This window comes from Macrobrachium rosenbergii, chromosome 39 (assembly GCF_040412425.1).
Source record: "Macrobrachium rosenbergii isolate ZJJX-2024 chromosome 39, ASM4041242v1, whole genome shotgun sequence".
Classification (NCBI taxonomy): Eukaryota; Metazoa; Arthropoda; class Malacostraca; order Decapoda; family Palaemonidae; genus Macrobrachium; species Macrobrachium rosenbergii.
Genome location: NC_089779.1, coordinates 7,574,286 through 7,591,638, shown reverse-complemented (window position 1 = coordinate 7,591,638; position 17,353 = coordinate 7,574,286). Strand labels below are relative to the sequence as shown.

General features: G+C 33.7%; 2 protein-coding genes across 3 annotated transcripts; both read left to right on the top strand.

Annotated features, from left to right (window-relative positions):
- The first annotated feature begins 5,079 nt into the window (after positions 1–5,079).
- Positions 5,080–9,619, top strand: LOC136825696 (cuticle protein AM1199-like). 2 transcript variants are annotated; one of them, XM_067082438.1, is made up of 5 exons: positions 5,080–5,502; positions 7,204–7,355; positions 8,283–8,369; positions 8,969–9,089; positions 9,408–9,619. In XM_067082438.1, the coding sequence occupies exons 1-5, from the start codon at positions 5,473–5,475 to the stop codon at positions 9,462–9,464; spliced, it is 447 nt and encodes a 148-aa protein (XP_066938539.1). In that variant the 5' UTR covers positions 5,080–5,472; the 3' UTR covers positions 9,465–9,619. The 2 variants fall into 2 exon arrangements, with proteins under 2 accessions (XP_066938539.1, XP_066938540.1); XM_067082439.1 differs by having other exon boundaries at positions 5,125–5,490; positions 9,408–9,610.
- Positions 9,620–12,918: 3,299 nt separating this feature from the next.
- LOC136825601 (cuticle protein AM1199-like) lies at positions 12,919–16,315 on the top strand. The gene is made up of 5 exons (XM_067082186.1): positions 12,919–12,939; positions 13,781–13,914; positions 14,350–14,436; positions 15,105–15,225; positions 16,050–16,315. Exons 1-5 carry the CDS (start codon positions 12,919–12,921, stop codon positions 16,104–16,106), a joined length of 420 nt encoding a protein of 139 aa, XP_066938287.1. The 3' UTR covers positions 16,107–16,315.
- The last annotated feature ends 1,038 nt before the right edge of the window (positions 16,316–17,353 follow it).

The window sequence follows — 17,353 nt, the reverse complement described above, 5'->3', positions numbered from 1 at the left end:
GCTATTTCACAGTTTGTCCGTAGTAGAGATATGGGTTTCCCCCGAAAGATTTAGAAACTTAAAAATTGATTTATTTTTCATCGCTTAGACAGTCATGTCTAGATATGTATTTGTGTTTCTGCACTTAGCTTCATTTTAATCTTGTTTAGTTTTAGTTTTTTTTTTATATTTTCGTCGTAACTCTGTTGACCAGTTTATGTTTACTCATAATGAGTCGTAATGTGAAACTGATTGAATGAATTTAAAGTTACACTGCATGGTACTTGAATGTGCTCAACTGACGTCAGATAGAAAGGTTAATTTATGATGCTGTCGTCAGTGTCGGTGAAGGGATTAACCACCCTGAGAATTAGTGAACGGTAGGCAAGAGGTGATTGTAGGATGGTGGGAGGAGGAAGACGAAGGATGCAGGGTAGGTAGGAGAAGGATTCAGGAAGCAGATGAAGAGGGAGATGTTAGAAGAGACACATAACAAATGAGACTGAAGTAAAGATAAAAGTTAGAAAGAGACGAGGAAGGAAAACGATTCGCTGTACAGGATACCGGAGGCTGTAATAGGATGCAAAGGAGTAGGATAGACGAACAGGGAGGATTGCATGAGGTGGCTGGGGATGAAGGACGTTGAATCGCAGGAGCGAGAGAGGGAGGCTTTAGGATGCAGGAATGAATGGGAGGATAGGATATCGTAGGATGTGGGAGGAATCCTCATGGCATATCCGTGGATAAGGAGAATATATATGTAATTCTCTTCAGGAAAGGAAACGTTAAAAGCCCATTTACTTTTATTCCTTTCCAATGAAAATGGAAAATGGGTCGAGTTAAAAAAGTCATTTAAGTGAAAGTAAAAGCCAGAAGGCAGTGTAGCTGAGAGGGCGGGGGAAACCTTCAAACATCCTTTACTTCCGGCTACAGTGTGCCACACAATGCGCTCTGTAACGGGGCACTCCTACAGGAGAATCAAGGGGAAACTTACTTAAGTGGCTGTTGACCTGCAGAACAACCTTTGTTGGCATGACGTCATAATCTTGTTGTGTGTCTTCATAAATAATGGGTACGTCACCTATAAAAAAATAAATTAAAAAAGTTGTCATTATTTATACAAAACCAAAACATAAAAAGTATTGAAATTGTAATACTAAGTATTGGAGATTTCATTGGCTTTGCGACACTAAGCGCCGAAGATTTTTACGCCTTCGTTTAGTTCGTCAGAATATGGAAATCTACTTTTTTTGTCGTTGCCAATGATGAAGCCATCATTAAATCACTTTTTATTATATACAGATATTCATACACTCCCGTTTGTATAGACGGGATATATTTACACAAACACATCTGTAGAATACACACGCGAATGTATGTTACAGAAATTATGCAAGGACCCAGCCTCATATCAGAGCAAGCAACAGGAAAAAGGGATTTGCTAAGACTGGGCTGGTCTGGTTCTTTTACAGTAAATGTCATTATTGTCGTTTAACGAAAGTTGATTGATGAGGTTGCTTCCTTACCATTCCTGAGATCTGAACGCATATCGACATCGAAAAAGGAGTCTTGGTATCAATTACTTTTCCTAAAGAGAAACTTGCTTGGATTCAATCACCCATCTTAAAGAGAAGTCTTGATATTGAACACTTGTCCCTTGCGAGAGGTCTTAGGTTCAGTGGTTTTCTTTAAAGAGAAGTCTTTGAATTAAAAACTTTTTTTCCTAAGGAGAAGTCTTATTCTTAACTGTTTTTTCAAAGAGAGGTCTTAAATCTTAAATTCATTCGCCTTTCCTGAAAGAGAAATGTTAAATTTAGTCGATTTAAATCTTAGTTTTGAAGAATTGTTTTTCGAGAGGAGTCAAAGATTTAAAATATATTCCAGTAAGAGAATCGTCAGATCCAGTTAATTTTTCCAAAAGAGAAGTTTTAGAGTTAATCGCGTTTACGTTAAGAAACGTCTGAGAACAAAAAAAAAGAAAGTTCTCCGGATTAAGTAGCAACTGATACAGTTCTCTACACTATAATGCTTCAAAAATTCCTAAGAGTTTACTGGATAAAATAACTGAAAATCTCGCATACATGAATTTGCCTTGCTATTTCACAGTTTGTCCGTAGTAGAGATATGGGTTTCCCGAAAGATTTAGAAACTTAAAAATTGATTTATTTTTCATCGCTTAGACAGTCATGTCTAGATATGTATTTGTGTTTCTGCACTTAGCTTCATTTTAATCTTGTTTAGTTTTAGTTTTTTTTTTATATTTTCGTCGTAACTCTGTTGACCAGTTTATGTTTACTCATAATGAGTCGTAATGTGAAACTGATTGAATGAATTTAAAGTTACACTGCATGGTACTTGAATGTGCTCAACTGACGTCAGATAGCATAGCAGTCAGTACGTTATTTTAAGGCAGAAATAAACAATTATTATCACTTGACTTATAACAAACAAACGAAGCAGAGTTGCTACAGCTTAAGAGATCTAACAGGATCCACTTGGAGGTATTTCGGCTATTCCAGCGGGAAGACTGATGAACGCGTCCATGATGGATTATGGCGGCTGTGCAAAAGAGAGTTTCATTCCCTCTTTCTGTACAGCACTCTCTCTCTCTCTCTCTCTCTCTCTCTCTCTCTCTCTCTCTCTTTCTTTGAAAGAGCGCAGATGCATATGGGCATTTCTAAAAAATCTCTGATAACCTGCACGGTTGCGCAGTCCTATGATGAGCCAAGTAAATGTAGTTTGGGCAACTGGTAATTACTCTTCACTTTCTTAGGGACAAAAAACAAAAAACAAACAAAAATTATGGAGTTATACATTTCTGCCGTTCCTAGACCCAGAAGAACTCAAACTTATATGATTTATTAGGTCACCTTATTAGGGATTAATGGTCATGTGAGTTATATATAAATAAAAATAAAAAACATCACATAAGCACTTAAATTTCGTCTTATTCGCCTGAAGTGTTATCAAATTAGCATATGAGTCTGCCCCATTTTATATGCTTTCATTATACTTCCTCGAGTCGCCTTTACTGGCTTCCTAATAAAATCCCTTCCTCCCACCATCAGGTGGTTAACTAATTTTAATCTGCCATCAGTTTAAGCTAATATAACTATATACCAACCTCTCGATAATGACTTAGACCGGTTCGTTTAATGACCAGGCAGAGAGAAATTCTGGTGATATTTTTAGAGAAGTGCAATTCTGCGTCGTCTTCTTCTTTGCAGACACAACACAGAAGTGAAGGCATCAAAGTCTTCTTTCTTTTTTTTTTTTTTAACTCATAGACGGAGATATTTTGATGTGTTGCCACTCAGCAAGTTTAATAGATTGATTGAGTTTTAAGCTGGTGCATGGCTTAAATTCGTTATGAGGGAATGTTTTGATTAGATATGGTATAATAATTCCTTTCTCTCTCTCTCTCTCTCTCTCTCTCTCTCTCTCCTCTCTCTCTCTCTCTCTCTCTCTCTCTCTCTCTCTCCTATGAAGAACAGAGCTACATTTATAAAGAGAGAGAGAGAGAGAGAGAGAGAGAGAAAGAAGAGAGAGAAAGAGAAAATAGAGAGAGGGGGATTAAAAATATGGAACTGGGCCATGAAAATGAGAAGAATGCGTAAATATTAATGTAAACAAGAACCTTTGTTTTTAAAAAACAATTGATATTAAAGTTAGCATGAAGGCAATTCTTAGCTGATCTCCTTGGATATATAAACACAAATGCATACACGGACACAGACGCAGACACAATTCTATATATATATATATATATATATATATACATACATTCATATATATGTATATACTGTACATGTATTGTTTATATATATATATATATATATATATATATATATATATATATATATATATATATATATATATATATTTATGCTCATGTATATATTTGTACTATATATATATATATATATATATATATATATATATATATATATATATATATATATATATATATATATATATATATATATATATATATATATATATCTGTGTGTGTGTGTGTGTGTGTGTGTGTGTGTGTAAGTTTTGTGGGTTCTGCAAGTATTCAAGTTTTTAGACTCGAAGTTTTGGAAAATGAGGATTCATTAAAAAACCAAGGTTACATAAATGAAACGAATTTGCAAATTAAATGAACAACAAAAGATAAAATTACCATTAGTGAGTTTGTACAAATGGAGTACGTTATCAACAACTAAATAATAATAATAATAATAATAATAATAATAATAATAATAATAATAATAATAATAATAATAATAATAATAATAATAATAATAATGGCGAAACAAATCCAATGATATTTATGGGTACGAATATATTCAAAACTAAATCTTCACAGAGAACTTTCTGGAATCAGTTCGGTTCCCCTTTTCGAAATGGGACTCGAACAGATTCCCGAAAGGTCTCTGTGTAGATTTATTGTAAATATATTTGTACCTATGCACAACAGTGGATTTGTTTCTCCGTTTCAAGACTCATGCTACTATGAGTGTTTTTATAATAATAATAATAATAATAATAATAATAATAATAATAATAATAATAATAATAATAATAATAATAATAAATGAAAAATTCAATCTGCTTCATTTTAAAAAATTAAATTAAATTGAATAACCGCCAAAAACATTGGATGTTTCGCCATTACTTTCATAAGTCTGATATTAAAAAAAAAATCTTAAAGCTATAACCGGTAGATCATAGAAAGGAAGTGTTTTTTTTTTCTTCATCGTAAGTTTTTATATGATTTTAGTGGCTACCAACCTTTGCGTTACGCAGTCAGGCACTTACTTAGATCTGACACGAACGTACGATCATGCGTATCTTTTTTTTTTCTTTTTTATTTTTGCAATTTCACTTCGCGTAAAACCTTCTTTAAAAGGAAGCGATAACGCCGCTTAAAAAAAAAAAAGCCTCTTGAGAAAGGTGTAAGACTCTCTTTGAAAGAAAATAGCATGAAAGGCAAATTTTATTTTACATTTTTGCTGATATTCCTATAAGAAGTCAAGGCGCTTCACCAGAGAAATAAATAGATAGATAAATGAATAAATAAGAAAACAATTGAATAAGTAAATAAGTAGTTAAATAAATTTATAGATAAATAAACAGACACATAGAGAAATAGATAAATAAACAGCTTCCCATAAAGTAAACAGACACAGGAAATATCTCTATTTATATTAGAAAATTTATTGTGAGACATTCTATTAGAAAAGGCTAATAAGCCTCCTCTAAAAAAAGAAAAAAAAAAGTTCGGGGAAACGGATAAAAAAATCTTCCCCGAAGCGGAAGTCTATCGGAGTGAAGGGGCGCCGAATGCGGTGTATAGTATATAAGCAATGGAGATCGTTTCCAGGCGATCACATCCCGACCCGAGATTCCGAGAAGACTTGAAGAAGAAGAAGAAGAAGAGGAGGAGGAGCCTTCTACCCGACGCCGAATTCGAGTACCCGGTCGATAAGTCGAACGTTCGCAAAAATGCAGATCTTCAGCATTGTAAGATTGTCGGTTCGTTTTGACTAACTTTTTACCCCTTGAAAATTGGAGTGGATGTTCTTTTGTTGATATGTTCAAAACGTGTATATAACTGCAGGCTTTCAGTATGGAAATGATTGTGCTCTGTTTTCAAAGCTTGAACATTGTGAGTTTTGTTGCATTCAAATTTTGAAATTGTTCTTAGGCTTAGACTTTCAAAACGGAATGATTGTGTTTTCTTATCAACTTCTTAAAAACTGCGATGTGCCTCAACATTAAAAAATAAAAGATGTGTTTGGATTGAAATTATAATAGCAGCTTATACATACAGACTTTAAAAATCAGATGAATATGTTGTCTTGGTAAAAATTACAAACCTGTACGTGGCCCTAAAAGATGTAAAGGAAATGTTATTAATATTTAAACACTTTCGTAATATCTATTTCTTCAAACTTAAAAGCTGTGTCGCAGCAGCTTTCAAAAATGTATACATATCGAGCCTTTCAAAACTGAAAAACTGCTTTATCTTATCAACAGTTGATAAAACTGAGCATATAAGTAAAGACATAAACTTGAAAGATTTACTAACATTTAAAGACTGCATGTATACTAAGATTTAAAAATAAATTGAAAGACTCTGTGTTTCTCTATTAACATTTTATTAAAACTGGCGATGTGATTACACCTCTAGGATTATAAGATGATCAGGTTTTTAAGAAAGCAATATTAGAAATGTCGTGCATATTCTAAGCTGTTTCGCATTAAAATAACTTTTTTGTTTCCGCATCAACATTCAAATTCTCAGATGTTTACAATTATAACCTTATAATTTTTTTAATATAATTTTTCTTAAGCACATTCAACATGACAATAAGGTCACATTACTAACACTTAGACCAAAGAATCCTCTAACCTGTTAACACACAGTGGCTTTTTTACTTTTGCTGAAAAAAAAAGTACTCCATTTAATAAGCTAACAGGTAATTTTAAGGTTTACAAAGACATTTCATGGCCTAAGGCCTTCAGAGTCGTTTTAGATAATTGCGTCGTAAATTGTAAATTTTTTTTTACAGTAATGGCAAAAGGTACTATGAAGTTATAGTTATTAGCTAAGCCATTATTTACTTGTGTGCTAGTTTTTGTTAGTAGTGTAACGTACGAATTACTTGTATTAAAAGAATAATCACAAAGTTTAATGTTAGAAAGATTCGAAGGTGAAGTTTACAGATGATAGTAGAGTATATTCTCTCTCTCTCTCTCTCTCTCTCTCTCTCTCTCTCTCTCTCTCTCTCTCTCTCTCTCGCATTCATTTATTTACCTTTAGCGTCGATGATACTTAGTTTTTTGACGTCAGTTTCATAATACAAAGAGCAACAATTCTCCCTTGTATTTCTTCATTTATTTATTTTTTATTGCATTTATTTTTTATGTATTTATTTATAAATAAATAAATACATGCATAAAAAATAAGTACGATAAAAAAATAAATAAATGAAGAAATACAAGGGAGAATTGTTGATTGATTGATTTATTTATTTACTCATTCATTTATCTGTTTATTCATTTACTTATTCATTTATCTATTTATTTATTTACTTATTTATTCTTTTATCTATTTATTTATTTACTTATTCATTCATCTATTTATTTATTTATCTGCTATCTAACTCATCCATTTCTTTCTTTCTCCCTCTCTCCCTCTTTTACCAATCAAACAACAACTCGCACCGTCAGGCCACGATACTTCTGGTGAGTCACGCAGCCAGGACCCACGCCTTCTCTCTCGGTCTCCACGCGGCCACGGGCGGATCAGTCCCAACCACGCCCATACCCATCCTGGTGGATGAGAGGACCAACGTCGATGCCCTCGGAGGGTATGGATTCAGGTGAGTCGCCAGCCTCTTTATTCATCCACTCATTCATTCTGTGGATGTGTCAGGCGTTTTGTTACGCTTTGTGTTCGTTTCTCCTCTCGGGAACGAATGAGAGAGAAATGATGCGTTGTTTGGGTGGCTTGATTGAACGTAAATTATCTGGCGTCGCAGCGATCAGAGTCAGATTAGTACCCCGGTACATCTTGCGAATACTGCTCGCCTGAGATCTTTACCGGGGCTTGCGAGCCAAAGGCATCGGTTCAGTCACGCTGAGGGGATTAAGTTACCTGCACATTGTGAGCAGTAATGTTCGATGAAGCCGTTTGTTTATATTCTTTGCCGATGAGTTTCCTTTTAGGGTTGTGGTTATGGAATGTGTAAGCTTTGTGTAATAACCTTGTGTAATTATACAAATTATGCAGTTAATCATCCACACATTTTGATCGCAGACTTCAGTGTTTGTCCATATATATATATATATATATATATATATATATATATATATATATATATATATATATATATACACATAGTACATATTATATATATATATATTATATATAAATAGATATTATACATACACACACACACACATATATATATATATATATATATATATATATATATATATATATATATATATATATATATAGACCTCGATTACTGTTATCAAAATTTCATGTTGTCAAAAAAAAACACAGAATAAAACGCAAATAAAATTGAAAAAGAACATTTAGCAAATGAGTATCGTAGCGTTAATGATCGCAGAACAAATTAGGTGGCATTCAAATCAGTCAGTCTTTTTCGAATTTTCCAAACTGTAGTGTAACGATTATAGACAATACACATATTACAGTGGTTATTACACAGGTTTGTGGGGACACGAAAGTAAGTAGGAAGTACAAGATTTTTCATGAATGATTTTCCTCATTTCTTCAGAATCCAAACCGGGAACGGCATTTCCTGGTCGGAGTCGGCAGCGTCCAGCGGTCCCTTGGGTCAATCCGTCACAAACGGAGCCTATTCGTAAGATCTGATTTTGTTTTTTATTTCATTCAGCTCGTGCGAGATGATTTTAATGTAATAAAAATCCACAGTTATATAGTAAACTTTATCGGTAGGTAAAAGATAAAACAAAGGCTTTCGAACACATGAACGGTGTTCATCCTCAGTGTATTCGTTTACATAAACAATATATACATATATATATATACATATATATACATATATAAATAAATATATATATATATATATATATATATATATATATATATATATATATTTATTTATATATATACATATATATATGAATATATAAAAAATATATATATATATATATATATATATATATATATATATATATATATATATATATATATATATATATATATATATATATAAACGTAACCACTTAGGAGGAACACCGTTCATGTGTTCAAAGCTTGTTTATCTCCTATATCTTAAAACAATTTACTATATAATTGTGGATTTTTATTACACAACAATTTCTCACGAGACTGTGAATTTCTTAGCACTCATGACTTTATCTAACAGAAACTGTCAAATTAGACAGGATAGCTCAAAGTGACAGCAGTTTAACCTGTTTCTCCGTCTCCTTTTATCAGCTTCACCCATCCGGACGGTACTGTCCATCACATGACGTACACAGCTGACGCAGCTGGATTCCACCCAGTGTCCAATATGATTCCAACTCCATTCCCTCTGGAACCATGGCAGCTAGAACAGGTGGGTATCTCTCTCTCTCTCTCTCTCTCTCTCTCTCTCTCTCTCTCTCTCTCTCTCATTATAGTCCTTCTGTGCCTTTCATTAGTTTGATTCCCTTTACCAAATACTTTGAAATATTCAATGATATCGTATAAATAACGCCTAGATATAGGTGAACGACTTTATTAAGAAATCTGTCGTTATTTTGATTAACGCGAGTTCCCAGGGATTTGATATGTTATGTCAAGCAGTTAGGTGTTCTGTAATAATAATAATAATAATAATAATAATAATAATAATAATAATAATAATAATAATAATACTTTTCTTTCGCTACAGGTCCGTTTTGCCGAGGAGCAGAGGAGGCTTCAGGAACAGTCAGGGGTCACCCAGTAACTCGCAGCTTGAATATTGACTCCGTGTATTAAGCTTCCGTTTTCACACTCTTTCTTAAAACATTCTTTTACACTTTGTTGTTTTCCTTTTTGTTTATTGTTTTTTAAATGATTTTATATAATGTAATGTCGAATAAAGTTTGTCTTTAAAACGTTATATTGAAGTTTTCATTTCATTATCGATTGCTTCACGTACTCTAACACAACTGCCTGAGTGAAAGTGTCAGTAACGCTTGTTTGGTTGAATGTTTACTTACTCCAGTGGTCTTTGGACCTCAATGGGGACCACTAGGTCACTGAAGTCTGATAAGAATTTCAGTAAAAAAAAATGAATAAATAAAATGTTCTTGCAGACCTCGATAAATCAAGTCTCACTCCCAGTGTGGCAAGAGGAGATGTGTCTGGTCTTGGTAACCAAACTTGATTCCAAATTCTCTTAAAATTTCTGGTTGAAACTAAATACGAACCCGTTTTATTTCTTTTACGCAACAACGTAAACACCAGAGATGACCGTCGTAAATGTTCTCCAACAGGAACAGAGTTGACGTATGTGTCTAAAAAAAAAAAAATGGCGTTATTCTGGAGCAAAGGCAATTTATTTTCCCAAAATAAACTGTCATTTCAAAGCTTTTGAAAGTCTACCGTCAGTGTTTGCTTTTGGGGTTTCTGTGTCTTAATTTTGAGAGAGAGAGAGAGAGAGAGAGAGAGAGAGAGAGAGAGAGAGAGGGGGGCGGCAAAAATTTAATTAATTTTGGTCACCCTTCATTGTTGATATTTAATTTGTTTTTAGGTTCTTCAATAAGGATAATACAATTCTGTAAAACTTGTTTTGTAAAAAAGAAAAAAAACCGGTAACGTGTAATGAAATAAACAGCAGTAAGAGAAGGTAAATAAAGAAAATCAAGTAAATAGACAACTACACTTTAAAAATTTTCAGGAAAACAAGATATCTCTAATTTAAAAGAAAAGGTTCAAAAGAAGATGACCGTAGAAATTATTCTGAGGAAGAATATTAAATAAATTCATTATTGGGAAGGCAAAAAAAAAAAAAAAAAAAAAGTTAAGAAAGAAAATGTACAACTTACAGGAAGAGGGCAAGGCAGTTAGTGGCCAGCGAAACAAAGTACTTTTTTGGCACCCGAAACATTCGTTTCGTGGCCACCAAAACAAGGTCCTTTAGTAGCCACTGAAACGGTCTGCTACTGGCCACCAAAATGGAGTCCTCTTAGAGGCCCCCTAAACAATGTCCTTTAGTGGCCACTGAAACCGTCCTTTACTGGCCACTGAAAGGGTCCCTTCCTGGTCACCAAAGCAAGGTCCTCTAGTGGTCATTGAAATGGTCTGTTATTGGCCATCAAAATAGAATCTTATAGTGGCCACCTAAACAATATCCTTTAGTGGCCACTGAAACTGTTCTTCATTGGACACTGAAAGGGTCCTTTCCTGGCCACCAAAGCAAAGTCCTTTAGTAGCCATTGAAACGGTCTGTTATTGGCCACAAGATAAAATTTTATAATGGCCACCTAAACACTGTCCTTTAATGGCCACTGAAACCGTTCTTTATTTTTCTCTCCTCCTTCATGATAATAATTTGCCTTCAGCTAATTCAAGCATTGTGTGTAATTCATCTTAGGCTTTTGCGAAACAGAACGAAAATACATTTTATGGCTGAAAACTTGACTGAATATCAGATTTTGTCTCACCAAGTAACTTGGAATTCGAAGCATTGCCCATCACAAAATTCAGGAAAACAACACCGGTTATATGAAACTTTTGCAAAGTAATTATGAGAAACTTTTAGAAAAGATGAAAATTTCAGTGAAAAATGTTATTTTCTATTAAGAAGCCGTTTTTATCGCTCTTATGCCTTATCTGTGATTTTTTAGTCTTGAATTTCGTCTAATTTCTTTCGAAATTGTTCATCATTCATTTCTGACAGCCTTGCGCTTCAAATATTTCTTTACTTAAAGTTTCCTCCGAGTTTTAGTCTTCTGTAAAAGAAAACTATTGTGCCGGCTTTGTCTGTCCGTCCCCACTTTTTCTGTCCGCCCTCAGATCTTAAGAACTACTGAGGCTAGGGGGCTGCAAATTGGTATGTTGATCATCCACCCTCCAATCATCAAACATACCAAATTGCAGCCCTCTAGCCTCAGTAGTTTTTATTTTATTTAAAGTTAAAGTTAGCTATAATCGTGCTTCTGGCAACGATATAGGCCACCACTGGGCGGTGGTTAAAATTTCATGGGCCGCGGTTCATACAGCATTATACCGAGACCACCGAAAGATAGGTCTGTCTTCGGTGGCCTTGATTATACGCTGTAGCGGCTGCACAGAAAACTCGATTGCGCAGAAGAAACTTCGGCGCATTTTTTACTTGTTTTTTATTTCAATCAACGTGAAGACACAATCAGAAGCGGGAGACATACAAGAAATAAGAAGTAATATATTACATACATTGTCCAAATTTTCGTTGCTTTTTTTGAATATTTACGTATCAATAATAATAATAATAATAATAATAATAATAATAATAATAATAATAATAATAATAATAATAATAATAATAATAATAATAATAGCAGCAAGGTAAGAATATTTAGGTATTTTTGTTTTGCTTGCCATGAAACTTATGAATCTGACCCTGTATTAAATACATGGGAAATCACGCATACACACACACACATATATATATACATATATGTATATGTATATATACATGTATATTATATGTATATATATATATATATATATATATATATATATATATATATATATATATATATATGCATATATTTATAAAATATATAAGTTTGTTTGTTTTCGTGTGTGTACTTTTGTGATGCACTAAATTGTTGAATAAGCCTATCCATATTTCTTTCCCAAACGAATGAAATGTACGTTAGCATATTCTTTGTCGCGATACTGATTACAAAGGTAGCTTACTACACATGAACGCAGAAGTGTCGCCGTTTAGGGTAATGCTTTAGATGGTCTTGCAAAGAGAGTGTAATTGAATTCTCAACTCGAGTCAGGATACCAGTCTGTGATTTAACAGATCTTTCCTTGAAGCAATTCCATTATTCTCTATTTTTAGGTCACAGAGCGAGACCACACTACTTTCTTCATTCCCACGACCCTGCTTGATGTGTCCTGGACGAGCATCGTAAACCGCAAGAAGAAGAAGCGCAGACTGACAATAAAAAAGAGCTGACATTTGCCCGACGACTTTCAAATCCCGGAGGTGGTGTTCTTTTACAGTGAAATCTCAACATGAATGGGAAAAAGAGGAAGTTGGAGATCGCCAGGAAGTGGGAATAACAGGTGAAGGGACTTCAGTATAAAAGTGTCTGGATGCAGACATTTGAGCATCACAAGTCGAATCGATACTTCGAAAGACGAGTTCTTCATCTCGACCGCTTCACTTACGAGAATTTGACTGCACAGAACGAGCCGGGATGCTGATGATATTCACTGCTGTAAGGACAACGTTGGTTTTACCTTTTAGTTTGAGATGGCTATCTTAAAGATTGGGCCTCTTGAACACGTTTGCTCTCTGCGGTAAAATTACTTGAATACCCTTTTCTGTTTCAAGAAGTGGGCACTTGCAATATGGCATAGATTCACTTGTACTCTGTCATGATTACCAAGTTTTTCATCTTCTTGATAACCCACAATCTGTAAGCCTGCTCTTGGGCTGTAGGAAGTGATATTCAGGATTGTATTCATTGCACTCTGGATATTTGGCCAAGTAGAGTAGTGCCTGTTTACAAAATAAGCATGTGCTTCTAGACAAAAAGAATAGGAAACTAGGCCTATGGTACTAGCTATCTTTTATTCCCTGCTAAGTAAATCTATGGAACGTTCTTCTGGAAAATGTCATGCAATATTTGTAGTAGTATTCTAAAGCGCTATGTGTGTATGTATGTATGTAATTATTTATTTAGTTAATGATTTTTCTTCCTTTGTTGTGGGTTAGGTATTAGTAATTATTTTCTTACTGTTTATTTACCATTTCCATATATGGACTAAATTCCTTTTTCCTTGTTTCATATTAATGTTTGCACATTCTGAGTAGTAGTGAGTTTTATATATATATATATATATATATATATATATATATATATATATATATATATATAGTGTATGTAAAATATGTATTTGTGTGTACTTAGAATCTGTCGCTTTCTGTATACTTCCTTGTCCCGTCTCCTTGCAATTTGATTCCCTTCTCTGTCAGCCACTCTGTCTACGTGCACTCTCAACTCTCAGCCAGTATCTCTCAGTCTCTCCACTCACTCAAGAATCCCTTGATTTCAGGCGACATTACTTCTGCTGAATCATGTAGGAAGTGCCCCAGTTCATCATGAACACGGACTAGAGCCTTCCACTCCAATACCCATCCTCGTGGACGAAAGAATACCCATCGATAGTTTTGGAGGGTATGGTTTCAGGTGGGTGAGGAATTCATTCATACGATTGGCTGGTCAAGTAGCCAGTCCCTTCCAGTGAATAATAGGATAACAGTCCTGCTTACTTAGTTAGTTTTTCCGTGGCAAAATAAATGAATGAATGAATAAATGAATGAAATAATCAGTCAGCAGGTGAATCTTTGTGTGTATGATCTAATCAATAAGTTATTCTTACATAAGACATCATAAGTGAAAGAAATTGATTGTACGTTGTAGCTTGAGTTAAGCCACTTGTTTCATAACCGAGTTTCATAGTGATATATATATATATATATATATATATATATATGTATATATATATATATATATATATATATATATATATATATACGTTAATCTATATATATAATACTTAAAGAAGGTTGTTTATTGTCAATAACATCATAATCATTGCATCTAATTATCTTCCACAAAAAGGATTGCATCTGCAAACGGCATAGAATGGACAGAGGAGTCCGCACCAGCGGGTCCTCTCAACCAAAGAGTCACTAATGGAGCCTATTCGTAAGTACAATGGAAAATTTATCAATATATATATATATATATATATATATATATATATATATATATATGTACTGTATATATAAATATATATACATACACACACACACACACACACACACACATATATATATATATATATATATATATATATATATATATATATATATATATATATATATGTGTTTCAAATTTGCTCTCCTCTGTAAGACTTCCTTCTCATCGCGTCTCCGTATCATAAAAAAAAAAATACCGAGAACACTTAAGACTTTAACATTTTCAGCTAACTTGGTGAGAACATCCTTGAGGATATAATAAATTCCAAAGTAAAAATGATTTTTAAAATATGCTCTTAAAACTTTTTTAAAGATGCTTCTTATGCCAAGGGGAATACAAGACATTCAAATACATACGATTCAGAATAAGATAATATACTATTTAACTTTCTCATTGCATGAAAGTTATGCTGTTATAACATCCAATTTCAAAATCAATTATCAAAAAAGTTTCTCAACACTTAACAAACGTAAAATGGAACTAATTAAACATAATCCAAAAATGACTGAACGCTATGTTTTAGGCTATGGTTATAATAAAGTGTTATTGCAAGAATCATAAATATCATTTTGTTGTAATTACAGTTACATTGTTATATTTTTTTCGAATTGCAGGTTCACACATCCTGATGGCACCGCCCACCACTTGAGTTACTCAGCAGATGCCTCGGGATTCCACCCTCAGTCCAGCATGATTCCAACTCCATACCCGCTGACACCATGGCAGTTAGAACAGGTGGGTATCGCTGTCTCTCTCTCCTCTCTCTCTCCTCTCTGTATGTATAAGTATACATATATATATATATCTGTATATATATTTATATATATATATATATATATATATATATATATATATATATATATATATATATATATATATATATATATATATATATATATATATATATATATACACACACACATGTTACGGGCAGATAACGATACCAGGCATTTCACACGAACTACCTGAAATTTCAGGCAGATAGCGAAATGCACATAGGGACGTTTGATCTCCCAGGGGCTAGTACTAAACACGGCGAAATGCGTTTGAACCCCCAATGGGCTAGTACTAAACACGGCGAAACAGTGCAGGCGAGTCACTGTTTCGCCGTGTTTAGTACTAGCTCCTGGGGGATAAAATGTCCCTAAGTGCATTTCGCTATCTGCCTGAAATTCCAGGCAGTTCACGAAATGCCTGGTTTCGTTATCTTCCTGTAATTTATATATATATAGTATGTATATATATATATATATATATATATATATATATATATATATATATATATATATATATATATATATATATATATATATATATATATATATATATATATATATATATATATATATATATATATATATATATATATATATATATATATATCTGCAAACGCATAGTTCTGGGTACAGTGAATTCGATGCTTAGAAAACTCAACAAAATTCATTTCCCCTGTGATAACCTATTTAGTGTTACCAGCCTTTGCTCTATGTCCTTTTTAATATTTTAACCTATATCATCCGTCTTATTCTTATCATTTTTCTATCTTTCCCACTAAACAGGTCCAATTCGCCGAGGAGCAGAGACAACTTCAAGCGCAAACTAGTTCGCATGCCTAACGAATCATTAGCATCTATAGCATGTGTAGCATGTCTAGCATAGCTAGCATATCTAGCACATCTAGCATATCTAGCTTTTTTAACCTATCTAGCTTCCAATGGCTAGTCATGTTTCCTGAACTAGTCAACCGAAACGAGAGTAGATTAAGTTGTTTGTTTTCCTTACGTTGTGTTCGTTATATTCATGTTTATTTTCGTATCTAATGATGTTGATCAGTAAAGAATGTCTCAAAGTTAAATAGTATCATTCCTTTCCTTTGTGTGTTAAGTTTTTATTCTAAGATTATTTTCACTACAAATACGAAAAAATTTCTGCAGAAGAAAAAATTTTAAAAAATTCCTTTATCTACAGTCCTGTGTCAAAACGAATGGCTGTTATTCAAGATTACATTATCATCATCAACATCATCATCATCATCATCTCTATGTGCGTCTCTTTTCCGGAATTAGGGATAATGAGCACTTTCCGCTCCGTAAAGTGTACCCCAGTTTACCTCCGAAGAGGTCAGACACTTGAGGCACAAAATAAAAAGGCAATTGGCCATTTATAGAAGTCAAGGATGGGAAGATGTACTTCAGTCTTCAGCAATGTCTTCCTTTCCAGTGGAGTTTATTTGATTTATTATTCATTTATTATTTAAAAGGCGGTCTTTCAGCCGAAGGTTAAAATTAATCTGTTTATTGATTCATCTGTCAGTTGAAAATCATGTTAACGAGGCCAAAGAATCGTATTTTTATAGATACTATTTCTTGCCATTTGAACCCCACCATTTGAACCCCAGTAGGGAGGTAGTGCCGTCAGTGCGCCTCATGCGTTGCAATGTAGGCATTACTTAAGGGTCTTTGCAGCGTCCTTTCGGCCCCTAGCTGCAACTGCTTTCATTCCTTTTACTGTACCTCCGTTCATATTCTCTGTCTTCCGTCTTACTGTCCACCCTCTCCTAACAATTGATTCATGGTGCAACTGAGAGGTTTTCCTCCTGTTACACCTTTCAAACTTTTACTGTCAATTTCCGTTTCAGCGCTGAATGGCCTTAGTTCCCCCAGTGCTTGGCATGTTTGCCTAAAATCTATCAATCAATCAATCAATTGTCATCTGAACCACCGACAACTGAAATACCCGAAGGATTTAAAGAAGGATCTCAAGAAATGTTCTCAAATAATGGTGAATCTGAAATAGGGGCACATGACGAAACTGATAAAGAATATTGCTGATTTTTATTGATATTGATATTTTTGTACCGAGT

Excerpts from the sequence above, each read along its gene's own strand:
- LOC136825696 (XM_067082438.1), top strand. The coding sequence starts at position 5,473 with ATGCAGATCTTCAGCATTGTAAGATTGTCG. Across the intron at positions 7,356-8,282 it reads CTCGGAGGGTATGGATTCAG|AATCCAAACCGGGAACGGCA; the intron begins GTGAGTCGCCAG and ends TCATTTCTTCAG. Across the intron at positions 8,370-8,968 it reads GTCACAAACGGAGCCTATTC|CTTCACCCATCCGGACGGTA; the intron begins GTAAGATCTGAT and ends TCCTTTTATCAG.
- LOC136825601 (XM_067082186.1), top strand. The coding sequence starts at position 12,919 with ATGCTGATGATATTCACTGCT. Across the intron at positions 12,940-13,780 it reads TGCTGATGATATTCACTGCT|GCGACATTACTTCTGCTGAA; the intron begins GTAAGGACAACG and ends CCTTGATTTCAG. Across the intron at positions 13,915-14,349 it reads TTTGGAGGGTATGGTTTCAG|GATTGCATCTGCAAACGGCA; the intron begins GTGGGTGAGGAA and ends TTCCACAAAAAG.